Source organism: Tetrao urogallus, assembly GCF_951394365.1.
Source record: "Tetrao urogallus genome assembly, chromosome: 29".
NCBI lineage: Eukaryota > Metazoa > Chordata > Aves > Galliformes > Phasianidae > Tetrao > Tetrao urogallus.
In genome coordinates, this window is record NC_136842.1 from 586,495 (window position 1) to 605,014 (window position 18,520).

Consider the following 18,520-nt stretch of genomic DNA (forward strand, 5'->3'; position numbering starts at 1 on the left):
CAGCCCATCCAGCCCAGCTCCCTGCTGTTCGCAGGGCTGCCACCCTTTGCATCGGGTGCTCAGGGCCCCGTCCAACCCGGTCTCAGCAACGGGGCACCCACGGCTTCTGGGGGTGGCAAGAATTTCCTCCTGCCATCCCATTCAATCTCCCCGCTCTGAGAGTTGAAAAAGCCGATGAGGGCAAGCTTCCAAGCCAGGCAGGTTCCTCCTGTCCCCTGATGGATGCTGGGGGGGGACAGTGGGTGGTATTGGCAGGCCTGGCAGGGGCTGCCCTGGTGGTGCCATGTGGCTGGTGGTCATTGTTTTGATGGCCGCCTTCTCGCAGATGTTTCACAAGTGGCCGTGCATTTCCAGCCTGTATATGCAGCTGTGTTTCACGTGTCCCCAGTTGCTCTGCACCCCGAACTTGATGTGGCCGAAGGCTTTGCGGGGCCTTATCTGCCAACACAAAGAGGAGCAGCTTTGTTACACATGGGAAGAGCCACGGCGCAGCCGCACGGCTGCCTTGGCCGAACCCTAGCTCTGCTCCGCTGCTGTGGGATGGCGCTGCTGAAGGAAGGCAGCTGCCCTTCTCCCTCCTGCCAGCCATTGTTCCTCCGCACCCGCAGGGGGACGGTTTGCCTCCCGCAGCGCCTTCCTGCTGCTGCAGCGGCTCTCTGGCTGTCATGGCCGCCCCCAAAGCCGCCTGCCGGGGGCGCTCCCACCTCCTGAGCGATGGTGGAGAGGAGCGGAAGGGCAGAGGTGATGCTGGGGGAGCCTGGGGGCTGCTGTGCTCGAGCAGGAAGAACCATCGCTTCCAAATATGGGATGGCTGCCTCATCTGTGTTCCCCGCAGGAAGGAGAGCAGAGCAGGGCCCGGCTGAGCAGGCAAAGCCTTTCTTGCCAGGACTGGCCATAGCTGCACGTGGAAGGTCTGGGAGATCTCTCCGTCCATGTCATGAAAGAAAAACCCCAGGAGAGTTTCTCCTTCGTCCTCATCCACTCCCTGAAAGACAAGAGATTATTTCAGTCACACTAAGACAGGCCGTGCGAAAAAGAACATGCCGAGGCTGAAGGTGGGAGCCCTTCTCCTCCTCCCTCGGTTCTGGCAGGACTGGAGCACAAAGGAGGGTGAACCTGCATCAGGGCATGTGGAGCAATTGCTCCCACGAAGAGCAGAAGAGACCTCCAGAGACGCGTGAGCACCCCGAGGGTCTCCACGCCCTTGGGCAGGATGCCGTGCTCTGCAGCAGCCCAACGCAGCTCTCTGGGAGCTCCCACCGCTATGAGGTCTTATAGGGGCTCTGTGACAAAACTTTTCCTCGGGCCCCCCAGAAGAAGCAGCGGGCAGAGACTTACCAAGACAATAAACTCTCTGGGGGCGCTGCTGACTTCCCCGGAGGGAGAGACCGCCGTGGAGATGTGCCACATGGTGAAAGCTGAGGGCCGGATTTTCTGCGGCAGCCGGATGACCACGTCGCCCTCGGATCCTCGGAAAGCCCAGCAGTTGCCAGGAGAAATATCGGCCTGCAATGAGAGAGACGCGTCTGTCAGCAGCGAGGCCAAGAGCCCCAGAGCCGGCCGGTGGGCAAGGAGCAGGGACAGCAGGACAGGAGGGGAACAGGCACAGCTGGGGACGGCAGCTCTGGGCTCAGCCGCCTTTCTCTGCTTGCCCAGAGGTGGCAGGCAGCCCTCCCAGCACCCGTCAGCTCTCTGTCAGCCATCCATCACCCACGGTGTCAGTAATGTGGGGCAGTGTGGGCTGAGCAGTGCAGCTGGGCCAAAGGAAACAGCAGCCAGAAGGCGAGGCAGCGAACGCACAGGCACCGTTTGTCCTGCCGTACCTGCAGGAGCGTCTCGGGAGGCTTGGCGGTGGAGAAGAGTGGGGAAAGCCAGCAGCTCTTCCCACCGTAACTCTGGGACGTCCTCTCTGCATCAACAGTGGCACCTGAAAGAAAGATGGAGAGACGTGCACGACGGCGGCCCAGAGAGGAGCTGAATTGTCAGAGAGGAACCAATTGTCTAAGCGCTTCGAGTTTATGGTGCAGGAGGGGCACTGATCTACCAGACAGGATGAGCATCCTGCCTCCAATACAAAGGAATTGCATAGGTAGTGAGAACTGGCAGGCAGTGGCCCCTAGTACGAATTTGTGATGCGAGCCCTAAGAGCTATCAGAAAATCTCTCCCCAGCAGCGTGCCGGGCACCTGAGCTCTGAGCGGGACAATCAGCACCGCTCGTTCCATCTCTCCCTCCCTGTCCATGGAAATGGTTGCAGCCTCGTCTCTGCATTTCAGTCCAAAGGAAACCTCCTACCCCTTGGATCTGTCGGGCTGGCACTCGCGGCCGCCCATCGGGCCATTCCCTCGCTGCAGTCACTGCAACATCCGCCCCGCAGTCTATCAAGGCCGTACCTACAATGGCTCGCGGTCCCGCCTATTCAGGAGGCGAGTCGCCGGCACAGCTGACCATCGCTCGAACGAGAGGCCGATCCCGGCCATCGAGCGTTAATGCCGCTGCGGGCGTGCGACGAACCCGAGCGGCGAAACCGGCCCGTTCCGAGAGAAGGGGGAGGGACCCTGCGCCTGCGGGACCCCCCCATTCCCGTTGCCCTGCTGCGCTCCGTCTTTCTGCCCGCTCGCTCCACGCACCTCCCCTACTGGGCACTGACGAGCGCTCCGTCCGCGCCGCCCGCAGCTCCAACGGCCCGCTGCAACCCGATCCCCGCGCTTACCGGGCCCCTCCCCCCGCGCCCAACGGGGCCATTTGCCTTCAAGCGGCCTGCCTGCCCACAGCCGTCACGCTGCTCTGAGGCTGCTGAGAGCTGACTGCCGCCACTCCACATGCCGCTGACTGTCGGACTTGGAGTCCCCTCGCTCCCACGATCCGCTGACTCCGCCCCCCAGCCGCCCTCTGCAATGCCTGGATCCCGGCATCGGCGCCTGCTAGAAGCTGCCCCGCTCGGAGCTTAGCTGCTCGGGCCTGGGGAGTTCCCATCCCCCGGCCATCCCTGCCAAACGCAGCAGGAGGAATCATGGAACGGGTGCTGGGGGTCCCCTCAGCAGCCGCAAGTACTGCCCGAAGGCTCGTCATCCACTGCGTGGACCATCATGAAGTGGATTGCACAGGGGACAGCACCACACGCATCCAATTGGGGGACATCACGAGGGAGGAGGGGACCCACGGATGTCAGAGCCTGCAAAGCATCCCGAGTGAGGGGCGAATTGAGCCCCGTTTGCCCACACGATCTAATCAGCGGGTCGCTCCTTTTGGATCGAGGGAAACCCGCTCGCGGCTTCCCCTATCGCCAATTACGACCGGGACAGCATCCAACGATAACCCCTCCTCAACCAGACCAGATCTCACTTTCCCCAGTCCGTTAATCCACCCTTTCCGCCACCCTGGTAACTCCTTTCCCCGTCACCATCACCGTCCCTGCTCGTTCTGCCCTCCTTGCCATCTCCGCAGTGGCCACGAGCAGCGCCACACGCCCTGCCATCGGCACAAGGACGCTCCGTTCGTGGTGGCAGCGGCAGCGATGGGTCGGGGTATGGGGGCAGAGCTCCTTGAACCGCAGAAGCTCCACGGGCGGGGGATGGGTCGCGGTACGGCGGCAGAACTCCTTCAAGCGCACAGACGCTTCCCGGGGGCGCGGAGGGCTGTGTCGCAGCCTCTGGATCCCGACAGGAAACATTCCCCCCCGCCTGCCCCGCCTGCCCTTCGCGACTGCAGAGCGCTCCTTCTGTATGAGTCTGACGGGGCAGCACCAAGAGGCTGCCGGGCAGCTCCGTTTGCCTCCCCTTCTTCTATAGCTGTTCCAAGCATTCCTAGCAGCAAGCCCCGTATTTTCAGCTCGTTTGCCTTTCGCGCAGTCGTTGCATGCTGCGCAAGGGCGAGAGAAATCTCGTCCCGTTTGCGGGGCTTCAAAACATCCCTGCGGTCCGCACAGACCCCCTCCCGTTCTAACCGGCACACCACGGTGCTTCTTTCCTTCTTAGAAGGCGTATCTTTACCGCCATCGTCCCTCCCCAGCTGTAACAGTACCTTGATCACCGAGTCCACCGTGGCCACTGCTCAGCTATTCCAAGGGACAGCAGGGACTGCAGTCAGACGACCCTCACACGGCAGGGACAGCAGCCACACGCTCCTCACACCGGGCACCACTTGCCGCAGACACGCCGCCATTACAGGTCCCTCACTGCAGGGGCTAGCGATCCCTCCTTGCTCTACCCGCCATCTCTCCTCGCTGGGACCATCGCACCACAGACACCCACACGGAGGATGCTGCAAAATGGCACCCGGTGCCGCAACAGTATCTTCTATACCCTCCAGAGTCCACTTGTCAGAACCTCATTGGTGGTATCAGCCCAGGCTGCCCAGCACCAGTCCTGCCATTGGCCCTTCATGGTTACATTGTGCCATGGTGGCCATCTCCAGGTGGTGTCCATCTTCTTGTTCCTCCAGCTCCTTCTGCCTCGCTTAAGTTCTTCCTCAAGGCCGATGGATGCGCTGTTCCAAGCACCTAAATAACTCCCATATGTTCTTATCATGAAACAGTCCAACTGCCTGCACCGTGACAGCCCGAATCCCCGCTTAGTCGCCTCATAACAAACCCAACAGGATGGGGTGTGGATATGGGATGGGTTTGAGGTGGCTGTGGGGTGGATCTGATGGCTATGGGATGGGCTATGGGATGGGATAAAGTCGTGGCACATGGCTATGTGGTGGCCATGGGGTGGATCTGATGGATATGGGATGGGATGGCTATGAGATGGGGCTGTAGTGGTTATGGGGCCACAGCGGCTATGGGGCCAGGATGCTGCAGTGACTCTGTCCCCAGAGTTCCCACTCCGACGCGAGACGTGGCGTCCCACAGCTGCTCCTCTGCCCTTCATTATTGACATGGGGGCGTGGGGGGGGGCATCCCCCAATCCCCCGTTAACAAAAAATAAACTGAATGACAAAAGTCACCCCCACCCAAGGGGAACAGTGTGGTCTGTGGGGGTGGACACAGATGGGGTCCCCAGAGGGGAGTCCCCAACTTTCAGGTGTGACACTGGGGGGGGAGGGGGGAGGGAGTCCCCAACTCTGGGATGCAACACCACCAGGGTGACGTGAAAGGTGTCCCCAGCTTTGCCAGGACCCCCCTGGACGCCCCCAGGACCCCTCTTGGACACGTCCAGATTCTTCTGCATGACACCAGGGGTGTACAGGGAGCTTGTGGGAAATCTATATGGCAAAAGGTGTGGGATTCCCCCCTCCCAAACCTGGAACCCAGATCCTGGGATCACCCCACAGAACCCTGTTTCTCCAAATCTCTATTGCCACATGTCCCCTCCCAAAAATAAAGGTCTCACATGACCCTCCTCCCTCCATGGACCCCCCACCCCTGGATGTAACAACCCCTAAAAGGACCCTTAACCATGTGCCCCCCTCCCCCAGAACTCACATGGTGCCCCCCAGGACTGTCTCTCGCTGTCCCCACCCCCTCTGTGCTCTTTGCCCAAGGGCGGGGGGGGGGTGGATCACTAACAGAGGCTGAAGGAAATGTCCCCCTTTGCCCCCCCCACCCCCAAAGTGGACTCTGCCCCTCCCCCCCAGTGAGACGGTCTGGGGAATGGAAGACCTCCCTTCAGTCAGGGAAGAGGTGGTCTGGGAGCGCCCAGGCAACACCAATGTTCACCAATCCATGGGACCCGATGGGATGCATCCACGGGAGCTGGGGGAGCTGGCAGAGGTGATTGCTGAGCTGCTTTCTGTCATCTTTGAGAGGTCTTGGAGGACGGGGGAGGTGCCTGAAGACTGGAGCAGAGCCAATGCCACTGCGGTCTTCAAAAAGGGCAAGAAGGAAGACCCAGGCAATTATAGGCCAGTCAGCCTCACCTCTGTCCCTGGAAAGGTGATGGAACAGCTGTGCTGGATGTCATCTCCAGACAGCTGGAAGAAAAGGAGGTGATCAGGAGTAATCAGCATGGGTTCACCAGGGGGAGGTCGTGCTCGACCAACCTGGTAGCCTTCTATGATGTTGTCTCTGGCTGGGTGGATGGGGGGAGAGCAGTGGATGTAGTCTACCTTGATTTCAGCAAGGCTTTTGATGCTGTCCCCCACGACATCCTTATAACAAAGCTGAGGAAGTGTGGGATAGATGAGTGGACAGTGAGGTGGGTTGAGGACTGGCTGCTGGCAGAGCGCAGAGGGTCGTCGTTGGCGGTGCAGAGTCTGGCTGGAGGCCTGTAAGCAGCGGTGTTCCTCAGGGGTCGGTGCTGGGTCCGGTCTTGTTCAACATCTTCATCAATGACTTTGATGAGGGGATGGTGGCCAGCCTCAGCAAGTTTGCTGATGAGACGAAGTTGGGAGGATTGGCTGAAGGCCGTGCTGCCATTCAGCGGGAGCTGGACAGGCTGCAGAGCTGGGCAGTAAAAAACCGGATGAGGTTTAACAGAAGCAAGTGTAGAGTCTTGCATCTGGGGAGGAATAATGGCATGCACCAGTACAGGTTGGGGGATGAGCTGCTGGAGAGGAGCTCTGCGGAGAGGGAGCTGGGTGTCCTGGTGGACGGCAGGTCGGCCATGAGCCAGCAGTGTGCCCTTGTGGCCAAGAGGGCCAATGGCATCCTGGGGTGCATTGCAAAGAGCGTGACCAGCAGGTCGAGGGAGGTGATCTTCCCCCTCTGCTCTGCCCTGCTGAGGCCTCATCTGGGCACTGTGACCTGAGCTGCTCATACAGCAAGGAAAGGCCCTCCCAAAACCTCACCTCAGCTCAGACATTTACTGTTGCAGTCCCGCTATGCCTCTTGTCAGCAAGATAAGCGCAACTGCAGTGCAGATGACCTCAGGTGAGGCCAGGGCCGCTCATCCTGATCCACAGCGGTCCTGCTCATACAAAGCATGCTCAGCCCGTACCTGCAACCTTGGACTTCTCTGGCCCAGTGCTCAGCCTGCAGTTCTTCCTTGACAGAGCCGTCCCAGCACCCCGAGAGGTCATTCTTCACAGGCACCAGCTCCAGAGCGGAGGTAGGACAGACACCTAGAACAGAACTTGCGGGGGAGGATGCTGCCACCTGAGGACTTCCCCCTTTCTTGTGGGTTCATGCACCTGGAGTAAACAGCAGGGTTCAGCCAAAGAAGTCAAGGTGCCACCACTAACGCCACCACACAAGAGCCCAAAGCCGGGAACAGCTGCCAATCCTGCTCTCAGATCCACTTGTCCAACTGCCCAAAATCTTCCCAGGATTTCCCCAGTCCTTCCCAAGATACGGATTTGAAGCGTGGACGATTTGGTGGGTGAGGAAGTGGCTGGTTGGCAGCGTTATGTCCAGGTGGGAGCCAGTGACGAGCGGTGTCCCGCGGGGGGTCCGTCTTAGGACCAGTGCTCTTCAACATCATTACCAATGACATATCCAGTGGGATTAGCATGGCTGTGGATTGCACCAACTTGCGTGGGGCAGCTGATACAATGGAAGGAAAGGATCCCATCCAGAGGGACAAACTTGAGAAGCGGGCCCATGTGAACTTAGCAAAGCTCAGTAAGTCCAAGGGCAAGGTGCTGTACTTGGCTTGGGGCAATACCAGATTGTGTCCAGACTGGGAGAACAGCTCTTTCAGAGCAGCCCTAAGAGAACGACATGGGGGTCCTGATGGACAAAAAGCTCTGTAGGAGCCAGCAGCGTGCGCTCGCATCCTGGAAGGCCAACAGCATCCTGGGCTGCATCAGCAGAGGGCGGCAGCAGGCAGGAAGGGGATCGTTCCACCTCTGCTTTGCCCTCATGAGGCCCCAGCTGGAGCACTGCATCCAGGCCTGGAGGCCCCAGTAAAGGAGGGCTGTTGGAGCGGCGCCATAGGAGGCCACGAAGGGCACCTCTCCTATGGAGACAGGCTGAGGGAGATGGGTTGCTCAGCACGGAGAAGAGAAGGCTCCAGGGAGACCTCACTGTGACCTTCCAGTACTTGAGGGGAGCTTACAGGCAGGAGGGAGAGTGACTTCCGACACCGTCTGATAGTAAGAGGACAAGGGGTAACAACTTCAAACTAAAAGAGGGGGGATTTAGGTGAGATATTAGGATGTTCTTTGCTCAGAGGGCAGTGAAGCGCTGGCAGTACTGCCCAGAGCTGTGGGTGCCATCCCTGGAGGTGCCTCAGGCCATGGAGGGGCCACGGGCAGCCCGAGCTGGGGGGCAGCCAGACCATGGCAGGGGTGGGGCTGGGGGGCCATAAGGTCCCTCTCAATCAAGCCATGCTGTGATTCTGCAACGCATCTTATACAGAGCATGTAGCAAGTTGGTCTGAGACAAGTTAGGAACTCGGCAAGTGCCTCGCGGAGTGAGCGGCCAGGGTCCTGAGCTTCTGGATGCCCTCAACAAGTAGGAGGGCGCAGCACCGCTGCCTTGCCACACTGCATATCCCACCGGAGCAGGTCAGAGAGAGGGCAGAGCAGCACACACATCAGCCTCTTCACCGCCCGGATCGGTGATTCGGTGCCTGAAAACAAGCCGGCCCATGCAGCCCCAGCAAACGTGGGCTCTGACTGAGGCCAGGCACTGGACTCCCCACTCTGGGCGGCCACAAGCAGAACCCTTTGTAGAAGAAGCGCAGAACAAACGGCACGAGGGAGGCCAGGTTTTAAATCACAGGATGGGCAGGAGGGCCAGCCAACGCAGCTTTGTCTGGCAGCTGCACTCCACCCTCCATCGCGGCAAGGGCGAGGAGACAAGGCCAGCACCGCCAGCCCGGCGGCATCCCCAGAGCAGCGGCAGCCCTCAGACCCGCGGCACCGCCCGAACGCACGAGGAAAGCCCGGGTCCCGGCCCACCCACGGCCGGCAGCAGCCCCGGCTCTGCCCGCGCGTGCCAAACGCGGCGACGTCCCCAAGGCCAGAAGCGGGCAGCCTCCCACCGAGCCGCCGGCCCCGGCCCGGAAGGACGCGGACGCGGCCTCTCCGCCCCCCCCGGCTGAGGTCGCGCTGCCGGGGGCAGCCCCTGTGCCGGGCCCCGCTCGGCGCCCCGCCGCGCTACGGCGAGCCGCGAGGGCCGCGCGAGCGGGCGGGCGCGTTGCTGGGAGACGGGCGGAGGCGCCGAGCGGACCGCGCTCCGCACCCGCGCCGTGAGTCCGCGCGGGGCGTCCCCGGGTGCGCGGCGGCCAGCGAGAGCCGGAGGGGGAGGGAACGCGCCCAGACGGCCCGGCCGGCGGGGGATGGCGCGGGGACAGCGGCCGGAGAGCGCTGGGTGCGCGGCGGAGTGCGGCCGACGGGCCCGGAGCGGGCGTGGGAAGGAGGGTTTGCAAAGCTGGAATGAGACGAGGCCGCTAACGCGCCGTGTCGCGAGAGCGAAGGGGGCTGCGACCGCGCTCGGGGCTGCAAGACGGCTGTGGCACGGCAGCAAAACGTCACGCGCTGCGCTGGGTGTGTTAGGAGAACACACTGGGTGCAGGGAGAGAGCGGCGGGCTGCTTCTCTGGGCAGTTGGAGCGAGTAAGTAAAGGGTGGCCGTCCCGCTTAGGAGCAGTGGCAGCACTGGTACTGCTCGCACAGGAGGCGTGACGCCGGACTTTGGGGCAGAGGAGAGTGGCTCACGCGCTCGATGGGCTGCGTCACCCCCTGCCTGGCAGCATCCCCAGAGCAGCAGCAGCAGCAGCCCTCAGAGCTGTGGCACTGTGGCGCTGGCCGAATGCGGGAGGAAAGGCCGGGTCCTGGCCCACGCCGCAGCCGGCAGCAGCCCCAGGGCTGCCTGCATGTCCCAAACACAGCGGCGTGCCCAAGACGACGGAAACGCCCCCAGGACGGGGCCGCAGCTGCCAGCCTGGCCTGCGTTGCGTGTTGGAAACGTTGCGCCCCGCCGGAGTCGGGGCCAGAACCCAGCTCAGCCTGAGCCGGGCCGCAGGGAGGAGGGAGGAGTGGGTTGGGTGCTGGGGGGAAGGGCCAGCCTGTACAGCTGCCCACCCCGGGAAAGGCAGAGAAGAACAAAACTGACAGTGGCGTGATGGAACTCTCAGTTTTATTGTGATGGACTGTGATGACTTTGGATACAATTGGAGCTTGCACATGGCTGCTCCCGCGACATCATTGGGGCTGGCTGTTGATGTTCAGGGCCCGACGTGGTACCCGGGAGCGGCTTCACCACTGGGCTGGCCCTCGCCGCCTGGAGCGGCTCCTGCGGCATCTTCGGGGCTGGCTGCGGGTCTCTGCAGCCCGATGTTCAAGAGGGGAGCGGCTTCGAGTCCGGGCCCGCCCTGGCTGTCTGGACCGGCTTCCATCAGCTGCTGTGGAAGCCCTTGAGGGCCGCGGTGCTCCCCGTCTTGTGCGTCTGTTGGTGCCGCTCTCAGCACTTCGGGTCGGTGCCTGCCTGCTCCCACGTGTTTGGCGTCTTCGGGGCTGGCTTGGAGAATCTGGGGCCCGGCGCTGCAACGGAGAGCGGCTTCTTGTCTGAGCTCGCCGCCGCTGTCTGCTCCGGAGGTTGTAGCCAACTGCAGGGGAGTTCCTTGAGGACTCTGATGTCCCCTGGCTGGCAGAGTTTAGGGTGCTGCTCTCGGCAACTGGGGCAGCAGTGTGGCTACTCCCACGGTGTCCTTGGGGCTCATTAAAGCCATTTTCATCCCGGTGTAGATGTGGGCGGATTCTCCTCCGGTCTGTCCTGCGCTGCCTGGACAGGCCGCCGCTCTCAGGCACGTGGGAACAGTCAGCTGGCCCCGATGGTGGCTGGCTGGTGGTGCTGGAGCTGCTCCTCTCTGGTGTCGCAGAGCCTTGGGATGGCTCCATTTCCTGCTGGCTGACGGTGCTGTATTCAGCAAGATCTGAGTTGCTGCTGGAGGCTGTAAGGGGAGGCAGGAAGGTGAGCAGGACGGAATTACAGCCACGGGGTGGAACTGGCTCCCATTTGTCCAGGGCTAGAGGGAGTTGAGCAAGGCCGCTCTGAGCAGCCGCTGCCAGGCCTCGCCTGGCCCCAGCCCAGCAGCACGCGGCCGTTTGCCTCTTACCGGTGCCCTCTCCAGCACAGGCGTTGCACTCCCAGCTGGCTGTGCTCTGACTCAAGTTGGAACAGCGCCGATGAGTGCCTTGCGCAGCACAGGAGCTGCAGAGGAGCAGCTGCCAGGGCCTGGGGAAACCAAGGGGTTGCGGCCATGAGGACAAAGTGATCTGAGCCAGGGAGTGCCCGGCACGGCTCTGGTGCTCAGTCCGTGCTGCCCCAGGCTGTGGCCAGGCCGCGATCCCACGCAGAGCCCCAGAGGGCTGCTGAGGCAACTCACCCCTCTCCCTCTGCCCGCTCCCTGCCGCGTGGGTAACGGCAGTCGCTGGCATCGCATCTCCTGTGCCTCTCCAGTAGAGATGTGTAGGTGTTGTCGTCCTCCCATGTTGGTCTTCTGCCAGAGAAGGGAGGGAATGTGATGAGCACCCGCTGCCCCAGGGCTAAAACTAATCCAAGGAATCCCTCCCCCTCCACCCTGTCTCCAGTTTGAGATTCCCAATGGTGCTGAGGGCCATGTTGGTGGCTGCAAAGGGCCAGGCCTGCTGGGACAGTCCCTGGGCAGGCACAGCTCATGTGCCCTCACATCTCAAGAGCTGTCTGAAAGACACCAACCTGAATGGGATTCGGATCCCCATAAAGAGCATGTCTTTAATAAACTTGACCCGGTCTCTGCAGAGGGGGCACTGGAAGCAAAAAATCCCTGCGCGCAGAGCCTGTTCCTGCAGCAGAAACACAAGCAGTGTGAGTGTGAGCCAGGCCTGGTGCTGCTGAGCAGCTGCGGTGCTTGCAGGGTGAGGGGAGGGCTCCTACCTGGATGCAGGCCCGGTGGAACCAGGTGTGTCGGCAGGCTGGGCACACCATGGTGCTGTATGACCTGCTGTCACCCACGGGCTCCATGCAGACGATGCAGGTCGTGTCCTGCGCAGGTGCTGCCTCCACTGCCTGGTGTGGGCGGTGCTCCCAGCAGAAGGCCCTGGGGGAAGATGGGAGGGATGGGCAAGGAGAGAAGGGCTGTGAGAAGGGGCAGAGGAACAGGAAAGAGCCCCAGGCCTTGGCTGTGGCTCTGTCAGGCTGCTGGGAGGTGTCACAGCGCGTTCCTGTGTTCCTGGCTTCTTTGGCTGGTGCTGACAGCAGGGGGTGGAGGTTCGCAGGTGATAGCTGGCAGCCCTTACCTGAACTCTCCAGTGTGCTTGGTGATGCATTCACCCTCCGAGGCGCAGGGGAGGTGGAAGCTGCGGTCACAGCCCGGATCTGCGCAGGTGATGCTGGCCCCCAGATTGCCACAAACGAAGCAGAGCTGGAAAGAGCAGAGCAGCCCCCATCAGCAGCAGCCCCAGGGCCTATGCAGCGGAGCCCGCACCTGTGGGCAGGGCACAGGATGGGGGCAGGGCTGGGTGGCACTCTGCAGAGCTGCCTGGTGAACTGGGCTGGTCTGCAAGAGCAGGAATTTCTCTTGGAGCTGCTTGGAAGGGCTGGGATTGCTTTCTTTGGGCCAGGCTAAGCTCACCATGCCTGTCCTGTCACAAAGCTCCCTGTTGTGGTCCGGTGCTCACCGTCTGCTCTGCCTGCTTCATGGTGCGTACCAGATCTTCTGTGCGAAAACCGGTCTTTATATTGCCTTCCACACGCTGATAAAGACCATTGGCAAATAGCTGTACAAGAGGAAAGAGCATGATCTTGTTAGGGCAGGAAGCAGGGAATCCCTGCTCGGAGGAAGGTGTCAGGAGCCAACGTGGACACAGGTGTCAGGACAACGTGGACAAAGGTGTCAGGACACAACGTGGACAGCCACAACGTGGGAACTCACCGCACAGAAAGTATGGAAATAGAATCCACCGATCTGCACTTTGTGCCCAAGGATGCTCGAATGCTCATCCACTCGGCCACACAGCACGCATGCTGAAGAAGGGAGAGTAACAGCAGTGAGCGCCTTGCGGGGCCAGGTGTCCCCGGGGGCTGCCCCAGGGGCTGCTCCGTGCCGGCCGTGCCAGCTGAGGGGCAGGGCCAGAGGCTGAGGAGAGGAAGGGGCATTGCAGGCCCAGCGGCGCCAGCAGGCAGCCACAGCTCAGCCGCGGCCGCTCGGCCAAGGAGCAGAGCGGCACGGCCTGCCCCCGCCTGCCCTCTCCGCCGCAGGCAGACCCCCAGCCCCCCTCTGCCCGGCAATGGGGAGCTGCGAGCTGCGTGCAGGGATTCTTTACTCTCACCTGGCTCCCTCGAGCCGGCGGCCTCCTGTGTGTCCATGGACACTGTGTGTGTTGATGACAAGCACTCACAGAATCTCTGTCCCAGCAGTACTGGGCTTCGTCCTCCGCGTGCCAACCTATGGGAGAAGCGGGACGAGGCTGAGTTCTCAGCTCAGGCCCCTGAGCGCTGGGGAAGCCTCCTCGTTCGGCAGCCTCAGGCAGCCCCTTCCTCCCTGCTCACCTCACCAGGTCGCACTGAGCTCGGCCTGAGCCCCGCAGCCTCAGCTCTGTTCCGCACCCCGCGTGTCACAATGGCCGTTCCGTGCCACCCTCTGTGACGCCATCACACCTCACAGGGGCTGAGGGCACCCAGGCAGGAGGGCGGCGGCTCTTGCAGCCAGCGCAGGGCGAGGGGCCCGGTGCCGGACGCAGCCCCGGACGCAGGGCCCGGCGTGTTGGTGCTGCTGAAGGCACTGGGCGACACGTCCACCCTCCCGGCCCCACCTGAGTGCTGCCGGGCCTGTGGCTCCATCAGTATCCCAGTCAAGTGTTTGCGTGTTTCCATGACTTTTTGGCTGTTTGCTGCTCATTACCTCTCGTTACAATAAATGACTCGATCCACAGGATCACAGAATCCCTATGGTTGGCAAAGAGCTCTGAGATGACCAAGTCCCACCCCCCACCTGCCCACGTCCCTCAGTGCCACATCCCCACGGTTCCGGGACGCCTCCGCGGACGCTGACTCCCCCAGCTCCCCGGGCAGCTGTGCCAGTGCCCGACCGCTCTTTCAGCAAAGATGTTCTTCCTAAGGTCCAACGGGGATCCCCCAGTGCAATTGGAGGCTGTTCCCCCTCGTCCCATTGCTGTTACCTGGGAGAAGAGGCTGACCCCCCCCTCTCTACAGCCTCCTTCCAGAGAGTCGTACGGAGTGGTGAGGCTTCCCCTGAGCCTCCTCTCCACTGAGCAACCCCAGTTCACTCCGCCGCTCCTCATGGCACCTTTGCTCCAGACCCCTTCCTGCCCCGTTGCCCTGACACACCGCAGGGCCTCCATGTCTCTCTTGTAGTTGGAAGCCCAGAACTGAACACACTACTGTGGGCATGTCATCACCGGCGCTGAGAGTACGTTATGCTAGCTTGAGAGCTTGAAATAGGGTATGAAGAGGAAGAACGCAGGAGCTGTGGGTGTCAGCAATGTCTCGGCTGCAGTGCATCTGCAGCAACGCACACAGCAAGTGCTAGAAGCAGGAGGAGCTGGAAGCCATTGTGCAGCAGGCAAACTATGACTTATGCCATCACTCCCACGCGTGTTTTGCTACAAGGGAGGGCTATAAGCTCTTTGGAGGGGATAGGCAAGGAAGGAGGGGTTGTGGCATGGCTCTCAAAGTTAGAGAGTGTTTCAGTGTTGTTGAGCTTGGGGCTGGGAATGATCAGGTTGAGTCCCTGTGTGTAAGGATCAGGGACGGGGGGGCAACACTGTTGCCATCCTGGTGGGGGTCTCCTGCAGACCGCCTGTATAATCAAGATGCTATAATTGCAATATAGTTGTTTAATCAACAGATATCAAGATGTTGTAATCACAATATAATTGAGAGAATCAAGCAAGGTAGACAATGATCACAAAGAGAATAAGCAGAAGAGCTTACCCTTCGGCTGAGCTCACCAGAAGACACCAAGAGAGGGGATCTCCAGAAGAGATCCTTCCCCTCTGGTAGCCAGCTCTTAAATAGGTCTAGGAGGGGTGGAGCCAGGCTCCACCCCTTCCGGCAGCACAGGTGAATTGCCTTCACCTGTGCTCCTCTGGCTGACTCATGGCTCGCCTCAGGTGATTAATCAGAGGTTCAGGCCGTGACTCAGCAGTTCCCATACACTCCACCCCTTCACGGCGTGAACCACTGATCAGGTTAACAAAAGGGTGAGCTTTCCCTAATACAGAGATCCGGTATATCACGACGCTTATACAGTTTTATCGCGACGTGTGTTGGTACAGTTCAAGACAAGTGATGATTAGTGAATGTCCATGTTCTTCTATGGGCCAGTGCTTGATGATGTGACTGGAGGCATGAGGTCCTGAGGTGCAGGTCCGTTCTATGTTCCATCAGTCCCATGCAGACCATCACTGGGTGTTGTACGTGATCTGACAGCAACACTGGAACACTTGATGGCGTTTTGTTCCTTCCGGTGGTCCTGAAGGCTCACAGACTCACGGGGAGTCATACAGATGTTTTACAGGTACCAGGAGGGGAAGGTCTGCTCTCCAGGGCAAGATACAGGCCGTATTTCTGTCTTGGGTCAACACTTCCGCTTGTACGGGGGCACGTCCTGGCCGCCTGTACCACACCTTTTGGCCGGATGTCTGCGGCTGCATAACAATATCAGGCACCAAAGGAGGTGTCCTGATCTGCCACAGGGACACAATGGGGGTCCCTTTAGCAATAAAGATCGGAGTGTTGACCACAATATCAGTAGGCCATGTACCTATTACTGGAGGGACTACTGAGCCTCCCACCTCCAATAGTCTCCCCCAAGGTGCAAGTAGGCCACACCACTTGGGTCCTACTTGCACTGTCCAGGGCCATTTTATTTTATGGGTACCTGGATCTAAATTTTCAGGGGCAGGGAGCAGAAGATTATTTTCATTACCAATCTGGGGTCTTACCTGATGATCAGTGCCCGTAATTTGGATCCTAAGCCTATGGGGTGGCCCATGTCGTCTGCAACATTCTCAGGGCACTGGGTCTGCCATCTCGAGGTCTTTCATTCAGGTCCCGCAGGGTTTCATACAGTCTTTTTGTCCACCCCTGCAGGGACTGGGAGTCTGTCTTCAGGGCAGCCTTAAGAATACCATTATAACGTTCGATGAGGCCTGCCCCCGTTGGATTATATGGCAGGTGGAATCGCCATTCAATGTTATTTTCTTCTGCCCAGCGCTGTATTGTTGCACCAGTAAAATGAGTCCCTTGGTCGCTCTCGATGACTTGCGGTGTCCCGTAGGCAGACATCAGTTTAGTGAGTGCCTTGATGGTATATGCCTGGTTTGCTTTTGGTACTGGATAGGCCTGCAGTAGCCCACTTGCAGTATCGACACAGGTCAGGGCGTATCTTGCCCCTTCGGAACAAGGAAGGGGCCCGATGTAATCGACCTGCCATCGCTGTAGAGGATTGTGTCTCCTAGCAAGATGGGCTGTTGTTTCGGGCAACGATCTCGGTCTCATCTTGGAGCAAGCGTCACAATCCTGGCATGCCTGGATGATATCAGATAGTTGTATGGGCAGTCCCCATGCTTTAGCAGCTGCCCACATTGTCTTTTGTCCAGCATGCCGTAGCTTCTGATGTAACCAGCGGGCGATGTTCTCAGATGGTGAATTCTCAATCCATCGAACTCGGGCCAGTGTGTCGGCTTCATCGTTTCCCGGTGACTGTAGGGGCTGATGACCAGAAACATGGTAGACACGTACAGTCCTGTGTTTGACTGTATTCCATATATCTAACCACATGTCTTTGCCCCAGATCGGTCGGGCATGGATAGTCCATTCCTGGGTGGCCCACTGTGCAATGCAAAGAGTGAGCCCCCGGTGCACAGCCCAACTATCTGTGCAGATGTTCAGGATACCATCACCGGGTTCCTTGGTTATAACCATCCACACTGCTCGCAGTTCTGCCCATTGGCTGCTCTGACCTTCCCCCTCATTGAACCAGATTGTCTCAGTGGAAGGATGGTATGCTATTGCTCTCCACTTGCTCGGGTTGCCCTTGCTGGACCCATCTGTGTACCAGGCATCTTCAGGGATAGGATATTTTCCCTCCTGAACGGGACTCTTCTCTGGTGGAGCGACTGGTATTTCTTTTGGTGCATCGCTGTGATACGTAACTGGGCCTAGGATCTTCTGGAGTTCTTCTTTCAAGGGTGATGAAGACAGACTGCTCCTTTGGCTGAGGTAGGCGACCCATCGTGTCACTGTTTGTGCTTGGGCCACCCCTGTCTTAGGAAGGTGGGCCAGATCTTTCACCCACCCCTGAATTGGCAGAGTGGTCTTGACTATAACTGCAGCTGTTTGAGTTCTTGGCTCTACTGCCTGTAATGCCGAATAGGCAGCCATTAACTGTTTTTCAATCATACTGTATCTTTCTTCTGCTCCGTGCCAAACCTGAGACCAGAAACCAATGGGGGTCCGAACAGAGCTCTGGCGTTGCCACAGGCCCCAACAGAAGCCGTCTTGAGTAACATGAACGTCCAACTCGGCTGGGAGGGTAGGATCGAATATACCCAATGCCTGAGCTTGTTTAACTGCCAGTTTTGCTTGTTGGAAAGCATCCTGTTCGGTTTTCCCCCAGTCCCATAGCTGCCCCTTTTTTGTGAGTCTGTACAGTGGCCTTAGCAGCTGCGCTAGGTGAGGTATAAAGGAACGCCAATAACCCAATATACCTGGAAACTCTTGCAGCTGCTTTGATGTTGTAGGGACTGGGAACGCCTGACCCTTATCTATGACAGCACTGGGTAGCACTTTGGTCTTTCCTGACCAAACCACCCCCAGGAATTTTACGGACAGGCCTGGACCTTGCACCTTTTGGGGATTTATAGCCCATCCCCTCTGTTGTAAATAGGCGGTTAATGAATCTGCCGCCTGTCCTACTGCCTCCAGTGAGTCGGATGTCAGCAGGAGATCATCAGTATAATGATACAGGTTAACATCATCAGGTTTTCTCCAATCAGCCAGGTCACGCGCCACTAGATTGTGGACAATACGTTGGTGAATGCACGTACCCCTGTGGCAGGACCTGAAAGGTCCACTGCCTGCCTCCCCACGTAAACGCAAACTGATCTTGCGATTCCTCAGCAATTGGGATACTGAAGAATGCATTTGCTAGATCTAGGACACAATGATAGGTTTTTATCTCCCTACTCAATGTGTCCATTAGGGAGGCAATATTGGGTACGGCCGCATGAATAGGCGGCGTGACCTTATTTAATTCTCTGTAAACTACTGTCATCCTCCATGTGCCATCCGACTTTTGCACTGGCCATATGGGGGAGTTATATGGGCTGTGTGCAGGTCTTATAATGCTCACTTTTTCTAATTCCTGCACCGTTCTCGATGTTTCATCCTGCCCACCCGGGAGTCTATACTGTCTGACATTAGTAATCCGGTATGGTTTCGGCAGGCAAACAGGCCCATGTTTCCCATGGCCTCTTAATATTGCCCACACCGCCCGGATATGATACATCTTTGTCGAAGTCTGAACTCTCCCACAGTTGTTTGGAGGGCCAGACCCCATAGAATATCTATGCCCAGGATGTATTCCTGGACTGGGGCAATAGGCACCTTGTACTCCCGGGGTGGGAGATGCCCAACCCCCAGTTTTAACCATGTTTGTGTGACAGGAATAATCTGTCCCCCAAAAC

At 59.3% G+C, this 18,520-nt stretch overlaps 2 protein-coding genes across 2 annotated transcripts; both read right to left on the reverse strand.

Moving 5' to 3' along the window:
• Positions 1–330: 330 nt before the first annotated feature.
• On the reverse strand, positions 331–2,479 carry LOC306956411 (SUN domain-containing protein 2-like; the record flags this gene model as incomplete). Its single annotated transcript, XM_079547689.1, has 5 exons — positions 331–438; positions 884–985; positions 1,339–1,506; positions 1,824–1,974; positions 2,397–2,479. The coding sequence occupies 5 exons, from the start codon at positions 2,477–2,479 to the stop codon at positions 331–333; spliced, it is 612 nt and encodes a 203-aa protein (XP_079403815.1).
• A 7,551-nt stretch (positions 2,480–10,030) lies between these two features.
• Positions 10,031–13,682, reverse strand: LOC306956412 (uncharacterized protein; the record flags this gene model as incomplete). The annotated part of the gene is given in 10 exon segments (XM_079547690.1): positions 10,031–10,084; positions 10,088–10,779; positions 10,945–11,063; positions 11,215–11,328; positions 11,547–11,732; positions 11,734–11,907; positions 12,107–12,231; positions 12,488–12,586; positions 12,742–12,833; positions 13,472–13,682. Coding segments are annotated over 10 exon segments (1,866 nt in total).
• Between the last annotated feature and the right edge of the window lie 4,838 nt (positions 13,683–18,520).